This window comes from Eretmochelys imbricata, chromosome 2 (assembly GCF_965152235.1).
Source record: "Eretmochelys imbricata isolate rEreImb1 chromosome 2, rEreImb1.hap1, whole genome shotgun sequence".
NCBI classification, from domain to species: Eukaryota; Metazoa; Chordata; order Testudines; family Cheloniidae; genus Eretmochelys; species Eretmochelys imbricata.
The window spans coordinates 100,332,425-100,353,492 of NC_135573.1; the positions used below are offsets into that span (position 1 = coordinate 100,332,425).

At 41.3% G+C, this 21,068-nt stretch overlaps 1 protein-coding gene across 6 annotated transcripts in view; it reads left to right on the forward strand.

Annotated features, from left to right (window-relative positions):
• The window catches only part of ZNF407 (zinc finger protein 407), a 462,207-nt gene that overhangs the window by 289,031 nt on the left and 152,108 nt on the right, over positions 1-21,068 (forward strand). For all 6 annotated transcript variants that reach the window (XR_013345174.1, XM_077810508.1, XM_077810512.1 and 3 more), the window contains exon 7: positions 1,844-1,964. Coding sequence is in view for 5 of the 6 variants with exons in the window: in XM_077810508.1 (XP_077666634.1) it covers positions 1,844-1,964 (121 nt within the window). In the remaining variant the exon portion in view is untranslated. The remainder of the gene's footprint in view (positions 1-1,843; positions 1,965-21,068) is intronic.

The following is a 21,068-nucleotide window of genomic DNA, read 5'->3' on the forward strand; positions in this document are numbered from 1 at the left end:
TCTCTTTCACTTGCTGCCTGAAATTGACCAGCACCTTCTGGCCAGGCAGCCAGGAGGCTGAAAAACTCTGTTTTGGTTCTCCCAAAACAATTTTTTCTCCAAAACCCCTGTCCTGCTAAAGAAAATTTTATTTTTTGCCATTTTATCCTGTTTTGTGACAAAAACCAATTCAAAAAAGCAAAATTTTTCACAAGAAGGGATTTACGTTTTCCAGCCTGCTCTAGCTCCAGGTGTATTATGAAAGAGGCAGAGGATTACACAAAGAGAAAGAATGGTTTCATTATTAAGACAGTCAAATGCTACCCTGGAGAATTGGATTCTATCTCTCACAGTGCCCCAGAGTTCCTGTGTGATGCTGGGCAAGTCTCTTAAACCCAGCTTTCAGAGATGCTTACTAATTGCGTATTCCTCATTTTATAGGTGTTCAGTTTGAGACTCTGATTAGCAGAAGTCACAGCTGCAGCTGAAGTCAGTGAGAATTAAATTGCTGTATAATGCTAAGTACTCTGAAAAAATCAGGTCTTAGTTGTCTCAACTTGGGCACCCAAAATGAATGGAAACTTTTGACTTTGATCTCTCTGTGCCTCAGTTCCCCATCCAAATGGAATTAAAAACCCCAACCCCTTGTTTCACGGAGGTTTTGTGAAGATAATTGATATTTGTGAAGCATGCACTATAATGATGAGCACCACAGAAAAGCCCATGAGGAAATTAATCAATCTGTCTTCAGAGTTTGCAGAGTATGCAGTAAATAACATCTCGGGGCCCACATTGAACAACCAGAATAAAACAAAATATTGAATACCTGCTCATTAAGAGAGCACTGCTATTCTGTACAGTATATGAGGCAGAGGTCCTATGGAAATAATGGCATGTGATCATGTAATTAAAGACTTATCATAATGCATGCACATTAATTCTGCAACATTAATGCAATGTTAATTCTGCCAGTTCCTAACTTTTGAATGCTTGACCATTCCACCTTAATAATGTTATTTTAAAATAGTGAATTTGTGTGTTTTTTATTCTTTGTTTTCAGAAGGAATCCTTAAAATGTAGAAAACAATGTGAACTGATCCCTAGACTTGAAAATTTATCACTGATTTTTCCTAACTATGGCTGCAGGTCCTTCAATGTTAGAGTGCATCCCAAATTGGTTTGCAGCTGTGGTGTGCAGAGCTGCTTAGGCTGCTGCTGATAACTGGACTAACGCTGCCTCAAGATCTCTTCAAGTCAGCTGCTAGCGATCTTAGCAGCCAGTGTGACCTCTGACCACTGAGAGAAACTGGGTAGCATGAGTGGCAGAGTGGTCTTGTGGGTGAAGCAAAGGATAGAAAACTACAGAATCCCATGCTCTGGCACTGACTCCAATGATGGAGTGACTTAACTTTTCTTAGTTAGTCCAGCTATAAAACGAGGCTGATGATTTTTGCTATTCTTTTCCTTGTCTCCTCTGGTTTCCCATCCCTACTTATCTCTCTTTTTCATGATGGAAGCTGCATTGATGAGTCCAATAAAGCAGCACTATACTGACTCCCTTGTTAGTAGTGCACTTTCAGGAAGGAGGACGAAGGGCTTCACATCTGAGCCCAGTGCGATACTTCCTCCTCCCTGGCAGGCAGGCAGGCTGCTCTACTGCCACATGAGGAAGCAGCCAGCAAGTAAGGTAGATAACTTGTAATGAGAGTTACTGCAGGAGTATTTTGTAATTAAGAAGAGGCTCGTTATATTTGAAACTGCAGATTGTATTTGCTCTTCTGCTGCATATGAACTGAAAAGGTGGCTCAGGGAGTTTTCTATCAGTTAAAATTATTAATGCTTGTATTTTCTTGTCCTCTTTCAGGAGAGAAACCATTCAGATGTGATGAGTGTAATTTCGCTTCCACAACACAGTCACATCTGACACGACATAAGCGTGTCCATACTGGTGAAAAACCCTACAGATGTCCCTGGTGTGACTACAGGTAACAAGTCATTAATAATAAAGTGATGAAAGAAGTTAAGGTGATCTGATGAAGTTCATTTGAAGTCACCAGTGAAAATATATTGCCATTAAAATTCCATCAGTGCAGCAGTAATTGCATATTAAATTAGGAGGTAACTTAAAAATTAGTCTCATAGTATTCAGATATTACTTTAAAAAAAGAAATACAAATGAAAACTTTTTAGTGCTAACACGGTAATGCTAATATCGAGTGTTGGTTTCACAGCTGCTCTGGTGTCTATTAGAATTCTCCCTGGTGAAACTACTTATCTGCATTGCCTTTTCAAATCAACTCTGCTTTTGAAAATTTTCTCGGTTGAGTTGCAGCCATTCCACCAAGAAAGAAAAACTGCCCCAAAAGGCTTAGCAGCCTGAGCACCCATCAAATACATATTTAAAGTGGAAGCAACTTGAGTTAGTTAAAGTTTCTACTACTGTTTTTCCTTCTTCTTGCCAGACTAGTTGATCAGACAAGGTTGGAAGAAGAGCATTCTGAGTGGCAAAGTCCCATAAGACACTGCCCTAAAAGACATCCTGTTTTGTCAATATCATGGCTGCATTGTTAAGCACGCAAAAGTCAGGAAAAGAGAGACATTAAGGTTATCTGTGCAAGCTTAACTCAGCCGCATAAGCCTTATATACATTACAATGCAGTTCTTAATTAAATCGTCATATGCTATTTTACAAATGCAGTGTAATACATGCTTTCTCTTTGATTGCGTTTTTGACATCTTTTTGCATTGTGTACTATTCTGTGTATGCTATACAAAGAGTGCACGAAAATCATTCACATGCAGCTTATGAGAATTAACTTTCAAAGTTTTAGAAATGAATAGTATATTTGGGAAAGAGTATGTGATCATGTTATTAAAGGTTATCTCAGTGCATATACATAAGGGGAAAGTTAAACTTTTGAGTGCAATTCCGCAGCATTTCTTGACTTGTGAGTCCTAAGCATACAACCATCAAGTTCTTTTAACCTAACTTTTTTTAATGGAATTTCCTAGTGTTTAAAAAAGAAAAAATATAATAAAAGTTAGATACTTCCAGAGTGCCTTGTCCCATGCAGCATGAGGTAGATACTAGGAAGCTCCTGTACTGCACGCATTAGGAGATATACAGTTTCTGCCTTACAAGTGCAAACTGAGGGCACCATTGAAGTAAATGGGAGTCTTTCCAATGACTTCAATGAGCTTTGGATCAGGCAGCAAAGGCAGGGCTTTGTATTGGGCTCTACATCACTGAATGCTTATCTTCGAAGAGGCACATGGAAGGTGAGGACTTACAAGGATTGCAGTGAGTATGGCAAGATGAGCAATGAATGAGGTAAAGGCTCCTGGGGAATGCTGTCCCATTCACAATCCACCTTAAAAGGGGCCTCATCTTGCAAACCTTCACTCTCATGAGCAGTCCCTACTCAAAGGAGTAGTCCCATTGGCCTCAACTAGGAAATAAGAGAAAAGTTTTGGTGATCTAATGAGATTCATTTGAAATCACCAGTGAATGGGAGTACTACTCATTGCTCATGTACGAGTTTGCGGGAGTGGGCCCTGAGTGCACAGTGCACGAATGGACAGCTCCTCTAGAGCTTTACCTTTTTCACTGCTCATGACACAAAATGCATATCTTACATATTGATTGCAGTGTTGTAGCTGTGTTGGTCCCAGACAAGGTGAGTGACATAACATCTTTTATTGGATCAACTTCTGTCGGTGAAAGAGTCACGTTTTTGAGCTACACAGACCTCTATTTCAGGTTTGGGAAAGGTACCACAGTGTCCTAAATATTGTGTCAGATAAGATGTGCAGTGAATGAGGCTAAACTGCTGGCCAGGGACAATTTTCCAAATATTCTAGAGATCCCAGGACACAGAAGGTTTTTTTCAGTATTCTAGTGTGTTTGTGGTTATTTTCTTAGAGAAGAGACAGAGCAAAGAAAATAGCCTAAAATTCATCAGAGTGCATAGAAAACCCTCTGGCAGCCCCCACTTCCTCATTTATTTGGAAATAATTGTCCCATTACAATAGTATTTCAGATCTCCGCTGTCACGGCTCCTTTCTGGGCCAAGGTGACTGACTCTTTGTCCACATGGAGGGTGGACTCTTAAGGTACCAACTCATGTTTCTTGGGTCCAGCAGGAGATTCCTTATGAGCGCTGGCAGTGATGTGCCACAAGTACTCCTGTTCTTTTTGCGGATACAGACGAACACGGCTGCTCCTCTGACACCTGAAATTAGAGCTGTTGCTGCTGCAGTTGAGAGGCAGAGAGGCACCCTGCAAAGCTGCTGAGGAGCCAGGAGTGGGACTGCTGTGCCTAGAGTTCAGCATCTCTATATCTGCCTGCCAGCTTCCACAGGCCTGGGATAATAGCCAAGGCTGTTGGCAGCTATGTTTTCTCCAGTCCATCCTCCTCTTTTTCCTTTCCTTTTTCCTTTCCTTTCCTTTCCTTTTTTTTTTTTTCTTTTTTCTCAAAGTGGCTAACATATTGCCCTCCTCTTAGTTCTCTCACTCCTGTGCTGGGACTCAACATGTGGTGCTCTTCACACTGATTCAATTGTAAGCCAACACCTCAGCATGTGTTATTGTAGGTGCCACCTTTTGGAAGAACATGAAATTAAGGCTGTATCTATTTGTAGGCATTAGAGAACTTTTTGCAGTAGTAAACATGATAACCTTCATGTGTTCTGCTCAAACTCTCATGTTGGTAATTATATCCTGCCAGTCTACTGTAAGTTCCCCCAGAACAAGTGGTTAGGTTATTGTAGGACTACCTTAAATACTATTTTGTGGTAACTCTTGGCAAATGCAGACTTTTTAATTGTAATCACTTTTGTTTCAATGAGAGGAGTATTCTTTAGTTTGTGTGTAGAAATACAGTAGTGTTGCTTGCACTCTTTTACATCTGCTTTCAGAGGTGGATGACATGATCTCTGCATGCATTCCATAAGAGACAAGCTGGGTGAGGTAATATCTTTTATTGGACCAACTTCTACTGGTGAAAGAGACAAGGTTTCAAGCTCAACAGAGCTCATCTTCTGTAAGGCAGTCTGGGAAGCTTTAGGATGAAAGGATGCTAATAAAAGAATAAATATGAATTTAGAAACTGTTGTGATTAAAATGTGGATTATTTTGCAACTGTATAGGCACATATTGCTTGTCTTTTTTATTAGCAACAGAGACTACAGTGGAATAGACTATAAGACATCTAGGGGAAAAGATTGGTTTGGGCTGGATAGAATAGAAAGGAGAAAATATTCTCAATAACTCACAGTCAGGAGGGAAATTCCTTCCTTAACTAGTGAAAGTCTTGAATGACTGTGGTGTGCCCAAGTGAGTAATAAACTACTTTAGATTTTTATCACGCAAATTATATAATCTGTAATGAAATCTAAATTCCCAAAAAGAAAACAAGTGTAGCATTGGATTGTATATACTTGATTGATTTGTTTATATAAGCTATGTTTATGACTGTAGCTCCAAAATTGTGCAGTATGTTATCTTACATTTAGAGTCATTTGCATTTTGACCTTGTGATATTTACTTTTAGACTTCTAAATACACAATGCAAAAATACATTACCTCTGTGGCAAAGAAATTATCTTCTACTTTTATGTATCTGGCAATAGTGTGAATAATTATTATATATGAAATAAGGAAAAATCTTAAAATATGAACAATTCTCATTTGGATGTGTTTCCAAAAAGGGATATAATTGGTCTTTTCAGCCTGGATTTCAGGCTGAAATATTTTTCAAGTTTGCACTATTAATTTAGCCAATGACTCCTTCAGTCTATTTAAATGTAAATATATATGCTTTTCTGTGCATTTATGATCTCAAATCACAATATGTCTTTTCCATTATTAAATCAATATACTCCATTATACAAAAAAGTTATTCATTCTTAATTAATGTTCACCACAATTTTATAGTACAGAATTGGTCTCATAGGGCCTTCTTCCACCATTACTTATGCAATGGTTATCCTAGATTTCTATGTCATTTAAGAGAGAAGTGTTATGTGGCTACACTTTTTCAATTGCATGACATTTCTATGGAGCACAGTGAAAAGTAAGGAGACCTGGAACTTGCTGAAACTGGTCTATGTCTGTAAACTATGAATAGCATGGATTGTATTTCCTAAGGCCAAACTTTTCAAACCCGTCTGCGTAAAGTAAGGCCCCATATTTAGGCACCTAAATATTAATGGCCTGATTTTCAGAAGTGCTGGGATCCCACAAATCCCAGTGAAATCAATGGGCGCTCCAGGTGCTCAGCGTTTTTGAAAATCTAGCCACTTCTATGCCTAAATTTAGATTTGGGAGCCTACTTGTGGTTATCCAGATTTGAACCATTTGGCTTAAGTCTGAGCCCATTAGAATTTACTGTTTCTTATAACTATCACCATTTCTTAGACATATAATAATATCCATTCACTGAAGAAGAATATGTGCATGATAGTACAAAATAGATTTATGTTAATTGGTCATTGATCATATAAGGCCCAATCCTGCTTTTCTAGCACACCATTGAAGTCTGTGAGAGTTTAGAGTGCATGAGAAATATAGGATTAGTCTTGTGATGTGTTTACCACACATTGCCATAACTTACTGTGGCCATGAGATCTCATGACAGATATAACATTAACTTACTGTGTGTCACCACTCTTCTTTAATTAAAGAAAAAGACATTCATTCCTCTCGGGCCCCACTGAACAGTTTACAATCCACTCTTCATTTTACACACAGTACTTAGGAAAAAATGGAAGGCAGCATCCAGAGGGTTGACAAAATGTTCTATGGTAATAGAGAAGAAACTTTTTACAAGCTTTACAAAATAAACACCCAGACCAGCAAAACAGCATTAATTCCATAAATGCACCTTTCTGAAAAATACATCACTCGTGAAGGATATCTTACAAGACTGAGGATAAATAGCATGCATATTTAATATAATTATGTAAACTAAAATAAATATTTTACATTTATTATGCATAATAATATAATTAGACAACACACCGTAAGGGATTATTGCATCTGAAATTCCAACTGCAGAAGGATTCATTGTGTAGTTTCAGCAGCAACAGCATCCTGAGTTAGGGTGAGTGACTCGGTAGGGGCTTCTTTTCTTTTCTTTTCTTTTCTTTTCTTTTCTTTTCTTTTCTTTTCTTTTCTTTTCTTTTCTTTTCTTTTGGACAGCATCCCTAGGGAGTTCCCATTTCCTTTTGACTTATTGTCTATGTTCATAGGTTGTAAAATAAGGACTTTTTAACACACTCCAGGATTTGCACCAAAGTCATAAAAATCTTCAAAGTAAGTGTTTGTTTTACTTTTACATGTACTATAGTTGCCTTTAATAACCTTTCAGCCACCTTGATACTATTACCTCAACATTTGCTATAATAAGAATAGTAAGGGAATATTGCAAATTCTGAGATAATAGTATTTAGTTATCTAAGGCCAAAATGGAAAGTGTGTAAGGCCAAAATGGAAAGTGTGTAAGGCCGTTCTCTAGAATGAAATGGTAGAATGCAGTGGTTGTCATTAAAAAGTCACCATTTACATATAGTTAGTCCATGGTGATATTTAAGATGCCACACTGTTTCCCTGTACTTATAGCAGGAAACACCTGTGTGATATCACCATGTCTAGCTGTAGGGTTGATGTTGACTTTAAATGACAACTACTCTACCACACATTTCCATATTAAAACAGCGCCGTAGGGCAAACTGTACATATTCTGGTAGGGGTAATAAGATATGTACATAATAGTGGCCAGTTGTGGCCTTCAGCATGATATGGAGAGCCTTCAACTCCCACTGAAGTCACTAGGAGGAGTTGAGTGTACTCAGCATCTTGTAGGAACAGGCTTATAAACAATGGATGCGAATAGAAACTTTAGAGGGAAATTCTGCAAGTATGTGCTCCTGGATCCCAGACATAGGCATCTCAAAACAGTTTCTAAGTCCTTAGTGTTTAGAATAAATTTACTGAGCATTTTATCTGAATATTTATTAATCTGAATTAATAATATAATAAAATATTGTACATCTAGATTTTAAAAATAATTTTGCATAGCATTTAAGCATAACCCAAAAGTGCAATGTAAATTATTATAATGAATGAAGCATTTAAAATAATGATGAATATGGTTTCTTCTTTAATACTATTGCTAGACATGTACATATGTTTGTGTTTACCTAAACTATTGCTGATATTTCACTCGTTGACTTAGAATAAAAATGTTAAACATGACAAGCCAAACTACTGATAGGCTATCATGCAAACTGGTAGACTTTACTTAAGAAGTAAATTTTAGAGCCTACGAACTAGTGGAATCTGAATGTGTTAAAGTAAAGTTGCACTTAAGATGTGTCTCCACTGCCCCACATTTTGGACAATGAAGATGTGAATAGCAGCATGAACCAAAGTGCTGCACTGTAACTCCCCACGGTTGATTGGAGGTCTCAACTAAAAGGTTTCTAGTTTGCATAATGTAGTCCTCTTCAAAAAGGATACTATGGTTATCCCAGTATGCAACTTGCCATTGTCCAGAGCACTGTCTCTTGGTAAATTTTGGCAATGCAGGGTGCGGCAGAAACACGTCACACAGGGGTGACTGGGAGCAAAGGATCAGATTCCCATCATGCAAGCTTCTCCATCCCATAATGCCATTCATACCCCATAATTTTCATGCCTTTTAAAAAAAATCCTGCAAAACTGTTCACTACTTCCTAATGTCCATCTCAGACAGAAGCATGGAACCAACACAGGTCTGCACTATTGTCATGAACGTTGCACACAAAGGACAAACAATCCTCTGGTATTTGCAGAGCCACAGGACAAACCACGACAATGAGGGACTTGAGGATTTCATTGAGGAGAGATTGTGAAAACCAATTCAAGTTTGTTGGTTGTGTTCACGGAGCAGCTGCAGATGGTGGAGCACTGCTTTTGGGACTGAGAAATAAGCAGTGATTGGTGGGATTGCATCGTAATTCAGGTTTGTGACTATGAGTAGCGGTTGCAGAATTTTCGGATGTGCAAAACCACACTTCTGGATCTGTGTGCTGAGCTCGCAGCACAGGGACATCAAAAAGCATCCCTCCAGCACAGGAACAGCAAAAAGAGAGCTAAACTGACAGTTAAGAAGTGAGTGGTGATAGCTCTCTGGAAGCTTGCAATGCTACATTGCTGCCAATCAGTGGGAAATCATTTCAGAGTTGGAAAATCCACAGTGGGGGTCAGGGTCATGTAGGTGTGTAGGGTCATTAATCATTTCCCGCTATGCAGAACTGTAACTCTCTGCAATATGCAGGACATAGTTGATGGATTTACAGCACTGGGGTTCCCAAACTGCAGATGGGCAAGAGATAGCATGAAAATCCCTATTTTGGCACCAGCCCACCTCGTCATGGAGTACATCGACAAAAAGGGCTGCATTTCTATGGGTATGCAAGCATTGGTAGATCACCAAGGATGCTTCAGCAACATCAACATTGGCTGGTCAGGGAAGATGTTTGATGCTCGCCTCTTTAAGAACACAGGACTATTTAGAAATCTGCAAGCTGGGACATTCTTTCCCTACCAGTGGAAATGCCAATAATGCCTACTCCTTGCTCCTCTGGCTCATGAAGCTGTATGCCAGCCATGTCAACAGCACCAAGGAAATATTCAGTTACTGGCTCAGCAGATGCAGAATGACAGTTTGAATGGGACATAGACACTGTTTACTCACAAGATTGGATAGCAGTGAGAAAAATATCCCAATGGTTATAGTTGCCTGATGTGTCCTGCATAATATTTGTGAGGCAAAGGGAGAAAAGCTGCCTCCGGACAGAAGTGGAGTGGTTGTCTGCTGAGTTCAAACAGCCAGGAACAAGGGCTATTAGAAGAACTTAGTGTAAAGATGTCTTGAAAGAGCACTTTACCAGTCATCCATAAGGCTATGATTTTGTCATGGAGGCTGCAGAAGTCATGGAATCCGTGACTTCCAGAGAACTCTGTGACTTCAGCATACAGTGCCACAGAGCTGTGCGGTCCCCCGCTGCCCGCAGAAGCCGGGAGCTGTGGGGTATCCCCGTGGGCGGCAGGGCCCCCCTGGATTTCTCAGCTGTTGCGGTGGCAGGGGCTCCCAAACCTCCGAGCCATGGGCAGTAGGGGGACCCCCCTGCTCTGGGTGGCAGGGGACCCTGGAGTTCTAAGCCGCCAGGGCATTGGGGGCCCCGGCAGCTCCCCAGCCACCGCAGGTGGTGGGTGACCCCAGATCCCCAGCAGCAACAATGGGTGCTGGAGCCGTCTCCCTCCCTATTTTGTCACGTATATTTTGAGTAAAAGTCAGGGACAGGTCAGGGCCTTCTGTGAATTTTTCTTTATTGCCCATGACCTGTCCCTGACTTTTACTAAAAATGTCCTTGACAAAATCTTCGTCTTCGTCATCCACCGTAATGTGGTGTCATGACTGTGCTCTATGTGGCCCTGAAGTCTTGAGTTCTCTCAGGAAGATTCAGACAAGCTCTGCCTCTTCCACGCTCCCCTGAAGCTAACTACAGGGGAATGAAAAGCAGATCAGGACTTACCTCTGTTTGTTGTACCACTCCCTCTTCTAGTACAAATAATTTAATGAAGAGTCGATACCTATGTCTTGCTATGTTGGGGTCAGGCACCGTTTGTACATTTAAACACCGTAGTGGGAAATGCATTCACATACTTAATCCGAGGTTCCTTCCCCTGCACTGGGCTCACCCATGCTAAAATGCCAGGACTGACTATACTGCAGTGGGGTTTCAAATACTTTCTGGTTTGTGGCATAGCCAGACCCCCCAGTTGCATGTCCCACAGCCTTCTCCTCCTCCTCCTTTCAGTTCATGGCAGGAGTCTGTGTCTCAAGCTTCTTGGAGGTATCTGCGGTACTCTGTGGGGTGCTGCTTGGGTCTCTATCAAGTATGGCATGCAGCTTGTATTAAAAGCAGCAGGTCTGTGGCTTGGCACTAGATCAAGTGTTGGCCTCCCTGGCCTTCTGGTATGCCCGATGCAGTTTCTTCGCTTTCACACAGTGCTGCTGCTGATCCCTGTAATATCTCTTCACCTGCACCCCCTGTGCAATGTGCTCATAGACGGCCACATTTTTATTACTGCTCCATAGCTAGTCATGCACGGTCTCTTCTCCCCATAAGCCCAGGAGAGCCTACTGCCTACTCCAGACAGGAGCATGTTTAGAGCATGTGGCCAGTATTGTGGCTTCCATTCTGCATAACTCATGGGTAGTGAAGTTCACAATTGTGACCAGAGTTGTCAGTTTTGGGCATTGTGGGACAGCTGCTGGAGGACATTTAGGGTCAATGTATGTCACCCAGTGTCTACACTTGCACTGGTCGACTATAGTAGGTCGACCAGGGCTCAGTGCCATTCAGTGATGTGATGTTACTGCGTTGTAATGGGGCACTTACATTGGCGACAGACAAATTTGACTATGTGCATATGAACAGCTAGGTTGATGCAAGTGACTTTTGTCCACCTAGCTTTGTAGTGTAGAGCAGGACTTAGACTATATTCATATAAGCTAAGGCAACTTCCACAGGTTTATTTTAATGAGTAAGCAAACTGCATGTTTCCCCAGTGATTTCAGCAATATTGCTAACCCCAAGCATTCAAATATTATGAATCATAACTTCAGATATCCTGCGAATGGCTTAAAAACAATAAATATTGGATTCTTTTTATTTGACTTTTACATTTTGAGTCTTTAGAGTTCACATTTTCCACCTTTTCTTTACAACCATGAGTACTAGACATTTTTATTTTTAGTGAAAGCTGATTCTCATGCAATCACCTGACTCCATCATCTGGGGCTTTAATAAAAACACAAAATATCCTGAAACTCATGATAAAATTCTGACAATTGGCAACATTGCCCAAGTCCCGTTTTTGGATGAGTACCCCGAGGAAGAACTTCTGTGAGTCATCCTTTAAAGTTCAAATTCTACTTTGTTCATATGCAAACCTGTTAACTTCATTGTCAATGAGAACATAAGTTAGACATAAATGTTAATAATTTCCATATAGTTAGTCCTTCACCAGCTTCTTTCCACTGCAGTCCATCTCGACCCGGTGCCCAGTCCCCTATCCACCCACTCCCATTGTGGCTGCACAGACACCTGACCTCTTTCATCTTCTTATTGTCCCTGACCTCTTTCATCTCCTTATTGTCTCCCACCTGCCATCCAACACTGGGCCTAGTCCCCAGTCTATCATTCCTATTGGAGATCTGCCTCCTTGCCACTCTCACCTACATATGAATCTGTCAGATTTTCTCAATCCAAAACACAATGTATTTGATATCAGCAACTCTGGGGAAAAAATCTCATGCCTATTGCAGTAGAGAAAGAAACTCTAATGTTGTTTTCCATTTGCACTATACATTTTATCTTCTCTCTGCTCAAACTTGTTTCTCTCCACCCCACACAGCTACCACCATATTTTTCTCTCTTGCAGACACACTCAGGTTGGAAAGCTATGTACAAATTCAGCACAAACATTTCTTTCAGGCTCTTAATTAATAATGGTAAATTATAACTTTAAGGGGTTATTTAGAAATATTTTCTTTTTAAATAAATACAAATCTTAATGCCATTTCTCTGACTTCAGGATGAGTGAGAAACCTCTGGTCTTCAAAATACTATTTTTAGCAAAAACACTTGATATCTTCTGAAATTCTTTGTGTTTCAAGGAAATTTATTGCTGTATATTTAAATACAAAATCTCTTTAAATCTACATATATATTCTTTTGTTTCTTGGCACAACTGAAGCAGAAATTAAGCATTGGGATTGCTGATTAACTAGCACAGTCATTTTGAAAAAAAAGTAACCATATGTCTCTTCTCTTCTATTGCCTCTCAAAGCAGAATCAAAATAAACATGTTTATTTAGCTTACTGTTCTTTAGTCCCAAATCCAATCATTATAAAAGGGTCAAAGTTATCTTTGGGAATGGTCATTCTATAAGGAATTGCTATGGACAACCCCCTGAGTGGTAGTTTGCTATTACTGTACATATTGTGGTAGAGATGCAATCAACAGATAATATTTTTGCCACTAGTCTGTTGCGTTGTCTTATTTCCCAGGCTTAGAGCTATTATGTCATAAAGAACACACACACACCACATATATAAAAACACAAAACTACATTAAAAGATCATTACCACAGTTGCAAAGTCAAATACTCAAAAATTAGGAAATACCAGAGTTAAGGTTGCCTGTGGAATTTTAATTTGACCCCCATGTTTGTATGCATTATGATACAGTCTTTAATTACATTCTGTTTTTTTCCTCAGGACCACTTTCTCATCTGGTGTAAATGGATGTAGCTCCATTTACTTCAGCGTAATGGTACCAGGCCAGGTTACATCAGCTGAGCCCACAGTATTTCTGTATTGGAATTAAATAATTTATTTGAAAAAGACCATCCAAAGTCAACTTTGATCTGAGCCTTATGTGGCTCAGAAAGGGAAAAGCAAACCCACTTCAACAGGAGTTCCAGAAAGAGTGGGAACCTGCTTTGCGGGAAAATTCCAGCCTTTTAAAAATACAAAATATAAAGGTGGAAGGGAAATAAGTTCCTGAAAGGAAGGAAAGCAATTGTTGAGAAGGCTTTCCTCTTCTTTTTCTGAAGAGAACTTGTAGGCTTCTAGCCACCTCCAAACTTCCTCTGCAGCTGCTACGCCATGGCATGTCAGCAGCTGTGAAGACTGCTCTCTGCTCTGATGGAGGTGGCTGATATTGGCTTTATCCTGATCATTTCTTATTCATGAGCTGCATGGCCCTAGTATGGGAAACAATGGGTTGCAAGCAGAGAACAGTGTTGCGGAGGAGACAGGGAGCTTATGTACATGAGCTCTCCATCCCAAAATAGTTCCCAAGTTGTATCATTTAATGTTGTTTGTTTGTGTATTATGGTAGCACGTAGGGAGCCCAGCCGTGGTTTAGGGCCTCATTTTGCTAGACACTGTAAACACAGAATATAGATCTAAGCACCTGCTTATTGTCTTGCTCATTGAGCCAACCTTACCTCCTGATCACGCCAGTGCACAGCTGGTCTGTGAGGCCTGGCCAGGTGGATTTAGGTTTGAATGGAGGCCACAGAGATTATATGAGACTTTTCTGGAGCTTTCTTTACATAGTTACAATAGTCACCATTAAAATCTACAATTTTGCCTTTGCAAGTAGATAATATCACAGTGGTATTATCACTATTCCTACAGGGAATACCACTACTTACTTCCAAGGCTTTTATAGAGAATGGTCACCATAAAGATCTGTACGTTAGTTTCCAGTTTCTCTCTCTTTGCTTAAGAAAAAAATATTTTGAATCCAAGTATTACAGCAACTTTTGAGCCTTTGGAATCACATACAGCATAACGTTATATATAACTGCGTGTTAAGACTTTGGTTTTATGAAAAGGTTCTGCTAATAATGACAAAACATGACAGCAAAACCACAAATTAAATCACCAAAATATGCACTTAAAATAATGGGCTGCACACATTATTTTAATGGGTGTGGAGCAATATTTGTTACAATATGCAGGGAAAAGTGTATGCTATTTCAGGACATGATCATCACTTTGGCTTGTGCCCTGCCCAGGAAAGAAAGGGATTGTAATGCACCGCTTATATGTTCATATGGTCTATGGCAGTGTTTCCCAAACTTGGGACGCCGCTTGTTCAGGGAAAGCCTGTGGTGGGCCGGGCCAGTTTGTTTACCTGCTGCGTCCGCAGGTTCGGCCGATCGCGGCTCCCACTGGCTGTGGTTCACCGCTGCAGGCCAATGGGGGCTGCGGAAAGCGGCGCAGGCTGAGGGACGTACCGGCTGCCACTTCCCTCAGCCCCCATTGGCCTGCAGCGGCAAACCGCAGCCTGTGGGAGCCGCGATCGGCCGAACCTGCGGACGCGGCAGGTAAACAAACCGGCCTGGCCCACCAGGGGCTTTCCCTGAACAAGTGGCGTCCCAAGTTTGGGAAACACTGGTCTATGGGATACACACCTCAAAGTATGCGGGAAAGCAGCCTGCAGGGCTGTTACATCTTTTGCCACATGGGTGGAGCCTTGACTCAATACATTCTCTCCCAACAGGTGAGCGTGTACGCAGGAGGAAGTAATCTGCGACTGTTCTACCTAATAGCCCATTACATCCCCCTGGAGGAAATGGGGAGCCAGAAAATGAACTGTGACTCTCTCAAAATCACAGCTAGCTATCTGGTATGCTTCAGGGGCAGTGCAGTTATATTCTGTCCCTTACTCAAGGCAGCTATTATCATAATCTGGCTCGTAGTCTTTCATTTCCTTCTGCCTGAGCACAACAGCCCAGCTTGTCATGGTATTGCATTATTGTGCTGTATACTAACAAAAATCTTTTTTTTAAATAGTGTTAAATTAAATCACTTCTAACACTCTTTAGCAGTACTATCTTTCATATTTTTAGCTGTGACATCACTATTAAAAGGATACATGGCTGGAAAACTCTGTAGTTTATAATACTATAAAACTTCTCCTTGTGTTGTAAGCCTATAAATATATCCAGGAGTTCTAGTGACATCATAAATCACTGAAGAATCATTTTGGTGGTTTATTGTGGTATCACCAGAACCCCTTAACTTTATTATATAAACACCCTCCCTCTGTCAAGGTGATTACAGAATCTCAGCGGTGACTCCATAGTTAAGGAGGCAATGTGGTTCACTTTGAAACACCAACAGCCTCATTTCGAAACACCAACAAAAATTTCAGGTAAATCCTTTCCCTTCCTTCAAATAAATTGTACAAGGCATCTATGAGGTAAGAGACTTCAAAATGAGTTCTTCACTTTCTGAAAAGGCTCCTAATTTGTCTGTAGCACCATATTTCAAAGCTGCTTGATCTGAAAAGTTCCCATATATGTTTATGAACTAGTCCTGGGGCTAGTTAGGTTGGTTAATGAATTCTGAACATGCTCACAGTCCAGCGGTCTCTGAAGCATTAATAAACTTCTTCATGGGTTAGTTGGACACCTGAGCTTTCGTTTAAAAAAAAAGAAAGTCTCTATCTTTGCCTTGCAAAAACAGCTTTATAATATAAATCAACCGCTAAGGTAGTTTGTTACAGTGATTTTTTTTTTCCCTTTTGGATAACTCAAAGATTTGTCTGCTGCAGCTGTGCTCTTGCCTGCTCCTACAAGCCATAGCTCCTAACTTGATTTCTTGTTTAGAACTCTGTATCTTTTCCTTCCATACCATTACAGTATGGCCACAGTAGAATCTCAGGTTTCAGAGTGGTAGCCGTATTAGTCTGTATCAGCAAAAAGACCGAGGAGTACTTGTAGCACCTTAGAGACTAACAAATTTATTTGGGCATAAGCTTTCATGGGCTAAAGCCCACTTCATCAGATGCATGCAGTGGAAAATACAGTAGGAAGATATAGATATACAGAGAACATGAAAAAATGGGTGTTGCCATATCAACTCTAACGAGACTAATCAATTAAGGTGGGCTATTATCAGCAGGAGAAAAAACCTTTTGTAGTGATAATCAGGATGGCCCATTTCAAACAGTTGACAAGAAGGTGTGAGTAACAGTAGGGGAAAAACTGGCATGGGGAAATAGTTTTTACTTTGTGTAATGACACATCCACTTCCAGTCTTTATTCAAGCCTAATGTAACGGTGTCCAATTTGCAAATTAATTCCAGTTCTGCAGTTTCTCATTGGAGTCTGCTTTTGAAGTTTTTTGTTGAAGAATTGTGACTTTTAGGTCTGTAATTGAGTGACCAGGGAGGCTGAAGCGTTCTCCGACTGGTTTTTGAATGTTATAATTCTTAACAACTGATTTGTGTCCATTTATTCTTTTACATAGAGACTGTCCGGTTTGGCCAGTGTAAATGGCAGAGGAGCATTGCTGGCACATGATGGCATATATCACATCGGTAGATGTGCAGGTGAACGAACCTCTCATGGTGTGACTGATGTGATTAGGCCCTATGATGGTGTCCCTTGAATAGATACGTGGACAGAGTTGGCAATGGGCTTTGTTGCAAGGATAGGTTCATGGGTTAGTGTTTTTGTTGTGTGGTATGTGGTTGCTGGTGAGTATTTGCTTCAGGTTGAGGGGCTGTCTGTAAGCGAGGACTGGCCTGTCTCCCAAGATCTGTGAGAGTGAGGGATCATCCTGCAGGGATAGGTTGTAGATCCTTGATGATGCTCTGGAGGGGATTTTGTTGGGGGCTGAAGGTGACGGCTAGTGGGGTTCTGTTACTTTCTTTGTTGGGCCTGTCCTGTAGTAGATGACTTCCGGGTACTCTTCTGGCTCTGTCAATCTGTTTCTTCACTTCAGCAGGTGGGTTTTGTAGTTTTAAGAATGCTTGATAGCGATCTCTAGCGCACGAAAGCTTATGCCCAAATAAATTTGTTAGTCTCTAAGGTGCCACAAGTACTCCTCGTTCTTTTTAGTAGAATCTCAATATCCCTTGCACTACTCTGAAATATCTGCTTTTGATTTCAGTGGCGCACTCCGGCAGCACCCTAGGAAGAATTGTCAGTGCCCCTCCTCCAGTGCTCAAGCCAGTGCAGCTTCCCCTCATTGTTCTCTGGGGAGATAAACTCCCAGCAAAACAGAGGGTGGGTAATGTGTTTCCTGCTGGCACTCCTGAGCACCAGTGTGCTTGGTGCTGCAGATGCCAAAATAAAGACGCTGGATGAAATCTTGGCTCCATTGAAGTTAATGGTTAAACTCCCACTGTCTTCAGTGGGGCCAGGATTTCACCTACTACCTGTTTTGAAGACCTTACAGATACGCCTAGAAGTCCAGTGAGAGATGTAGCAACATCTTGACCAGGGATCGGTAACCTTTGGCATGCAGCCTGCCAGGGTAAGCCCCCTGGCAGGCCGGGACGGTTTGTTTACCTGCCACGTCCGCAGGTTTGGCCGATTGCGTCTCCCACTGGCTGCGGTTCGCCACTCCAGGCCAGTGGGGGCTGCAGGAAGCAGCGTGGGCCGAGGGATGTGCTGGCTGTGATGAACTGCGGCCATTGGGAGCTCTGATCAGATGAACCTGTGAATGTGGCAGGTAAACAAACTGGCCAGGCCCGCTAGGGGGCTTACCTAGGCCAAAGGTTGCCAATCCCTGATCCTGACCATTCTTTGAACACTGCAGTGTTTTAAAAAAAGGAAGAAGAAGAAGAAGAAGAAAAGTTTGTGGGGATCAAAGAAAAAAAGACTTCTGCTTTTTGACTAAACTCTGTTTTGTTGGTATCTCATTCTCCCAAACCCCTTCCACCTTCATTCGGTCTGTTCATTCGACCCGATGTATCCTGTATGATTATAGATTATAGATTATAAACTCTCTAAGGCAGGGATGGCTTTCTCTGTTATTTGTGCAGTGCCCAAGGGATGCTGTGGATCTTTGAATGGGATCCTTTGATGCCACTGTATTGTAGCAGAAATAATAATAATAGAGATTCTTGGAATCCATGCCTTCCTTGAGCAGTAACTTGACAAAATTAATTAGACAAGAGTCCAATGTTCCCTCCAATTTTTGACAGGCTATATGTGCAAAAAATTTCCTCTGTGAAAATTTTTGACAGGCCATGTGCGCAAAAAATTTCTTCTGTGCAAATTGTTGTGCTTCTGTGCAAATTGTTGTGCACGCCGTGTTTTGCCGTGTGCGTTGGGGTTTAGGATCTGTGTGCATGCACACAGCTTAGAGGGAACAGTGGACAAGACTAGAATGCTTCAGCTTTTAGTATTTACTATCATACATAGAGTTTGTGGAGAAGCATCAACCACAAGGAGCGAGATGATGTAGCGAAGCCTGCACTGCTGTTTCCTGGGTAAAGGGCTTTAGGCAGGGATTTTCAAAGGAACCTAATGGAGTTAGGTGCCCAAATTCTATTGAATTTCAGCAGGAGTTGAGTGACTAATTCCCTTAGTCTTCTTTTGAAATCCCATCCTTAGTCTCCAGGGCTGGTAATGCAGTATTTTTCATGAGAACTAAATACATCTCCAGGTTTTGGCTCCAATCCTGCAAAAATTTAAGCATGAATATGTAGCCTCATTGACTTTGAGTGTTGGCTGGATCAAAGCCCTGTTTTTTGTTCTGTTTTGTTTTTAAAAAACTTGACCTTCAAGTATAAATTCTTCCAAATACAATTCTGCTTCTTCGGATCAAGCCATTAATGTACTAATAGGTAGTAACGGAGAGAAAATCATCACTGAGGGCAGCAGTGAATTTTAAAGCAAGCAGAATTATTTAGAATCCCTTTCCCATTATAAGAGGAACTTCTTGAGCAATAACTACTGTAACAAAGTTTCTCCTCTACCTGGGTGGGTCTTGTGCTTAATGGCCGATTTGCTTGCCTTGGAGCTTCACAGCAGCACTCAGTTTGGCCGTTTTTGTGAACCCACAGTCCAGGTCAGCTCCTCCTGTGTCTGACCAGGAGTTGGGAGATTTTGGGGGAACCCAGGCCCGCCCTCTACTCCGGGTTCCAGCCCAGAGCCCTGTAGAATGCAGCTGTCTAGAGTGCCTCCTGGAACAGCTGTGCAACAGCTACAACTCCCTGGGCTACTTCCTCATGGCCTCCTCCCAACACCTTATTTATCCCCACCATAGGACCTTCTTCCTGGTGTCTGATAATGCTTGTACTCCTCAGTCCTCCAACAGTCCGCATTCTCACTCTCAGTTCCTAGCGTCTCTTGCTCCCAGCTCCTTGCACGCGTACCACAATCTGAAGTGAGCTCCTGTTTAAACCCAGGTGCCCTGATTAGCCTTCCTTAATTGATTCTAGCAGCTTGTCTGTCTTAATTGTCTCCAGAAGCTTCCTGATTGTTCTGGAACCTTCCCTGTTACCTTACCCAGGGAAAAGGGACCTACTTAACCTGGGGCTAATATATCTGCCTTCTATTACTCTCCTATAGCCATCCGGCCTGACCCTGTCACACTACTAAGTATGAAAGAAAAAAGATATTAAGATATTGGGAGACAAATTCTTCTCTTGATCATCACATAAATACTCATTTATTTGTTGATTGAACTTTGGTGGAAGTAGCCTTAGTGGCACAGATATAATTTCAAAAGTTCCCCACACAGCAGCAGCGCAAACTCTAAACTTACGTGATAAGGGAGAAAGAAGATGTATAGGGCCCTACCAAATTCACAGCCATGAAAAACCGTCACGGACCATGAAATCTGGTCTTTTGTGTGCTTTTACCTTACACTATACAGATTTCATGGGGAAGATCAGCGTTTCTAAAATTGGGAGTCCTGACCCAAAGGGGTCACAACGTTATTTTAGGAGGCTTGTGATATTGCCATCCTTACTTCTACATTGCTGCCTTCAGAGCTTGGCAGCCAGAGAGTGGCGACTGTTGGCCGGGCACCCAGCTCTGAAGGCAGCGCCCCGCCAGCAGCAGCACAGAAGTAAGGGTGGCAATGCCATACCATGCCACCCTTACTTCTGCACTGTTGCTGACAGCAACTCTGCCTTCAGCCGCAGTGTAGAAGTAAGGGTAGCAGTACCGTGACCCACCCCCCCACACTCCTTTTTGGGTCAGGTCCCCTACAATTACAACACCATGAAAGTTCAGATTTAAATAGCTAAAATCATGAAATTTACGATTTTTAAAATCCTATGACCGTGAAATTGACCAAAAAGGACTGAATTTGGTAGGGCCCTAAATTTAATTTTTGCTCCTACATTTCTTTTCCATTTCCTTAACCATTTCTGTTTACCCTCTGAAACATGAGTGGAATTTTGGTAAGAGTTATAGAGTCAATTCCTGTGATCTTTGACAGACTATGTGGACACAAAATGGACACTACAGGCTTCTTTTAATTGTTATGGCTTGTAGGTCTGCGATGCTTGGTATGGGTGCTTAGTTAAAAATAGCTGTCAGTGTATATGTTAGTCACATGAGCAACCCCTCTTCAAAACACATGGATTTTTAACTTTTAACTTCATTTTGACTCGATTCAGTAAGTTAGTTAAGCACATGTATAACATTAAACACATGAGTAGCACATATGTTCTTAGAGTACGTTGGTAAATCTAGGCCTTTAAGAAT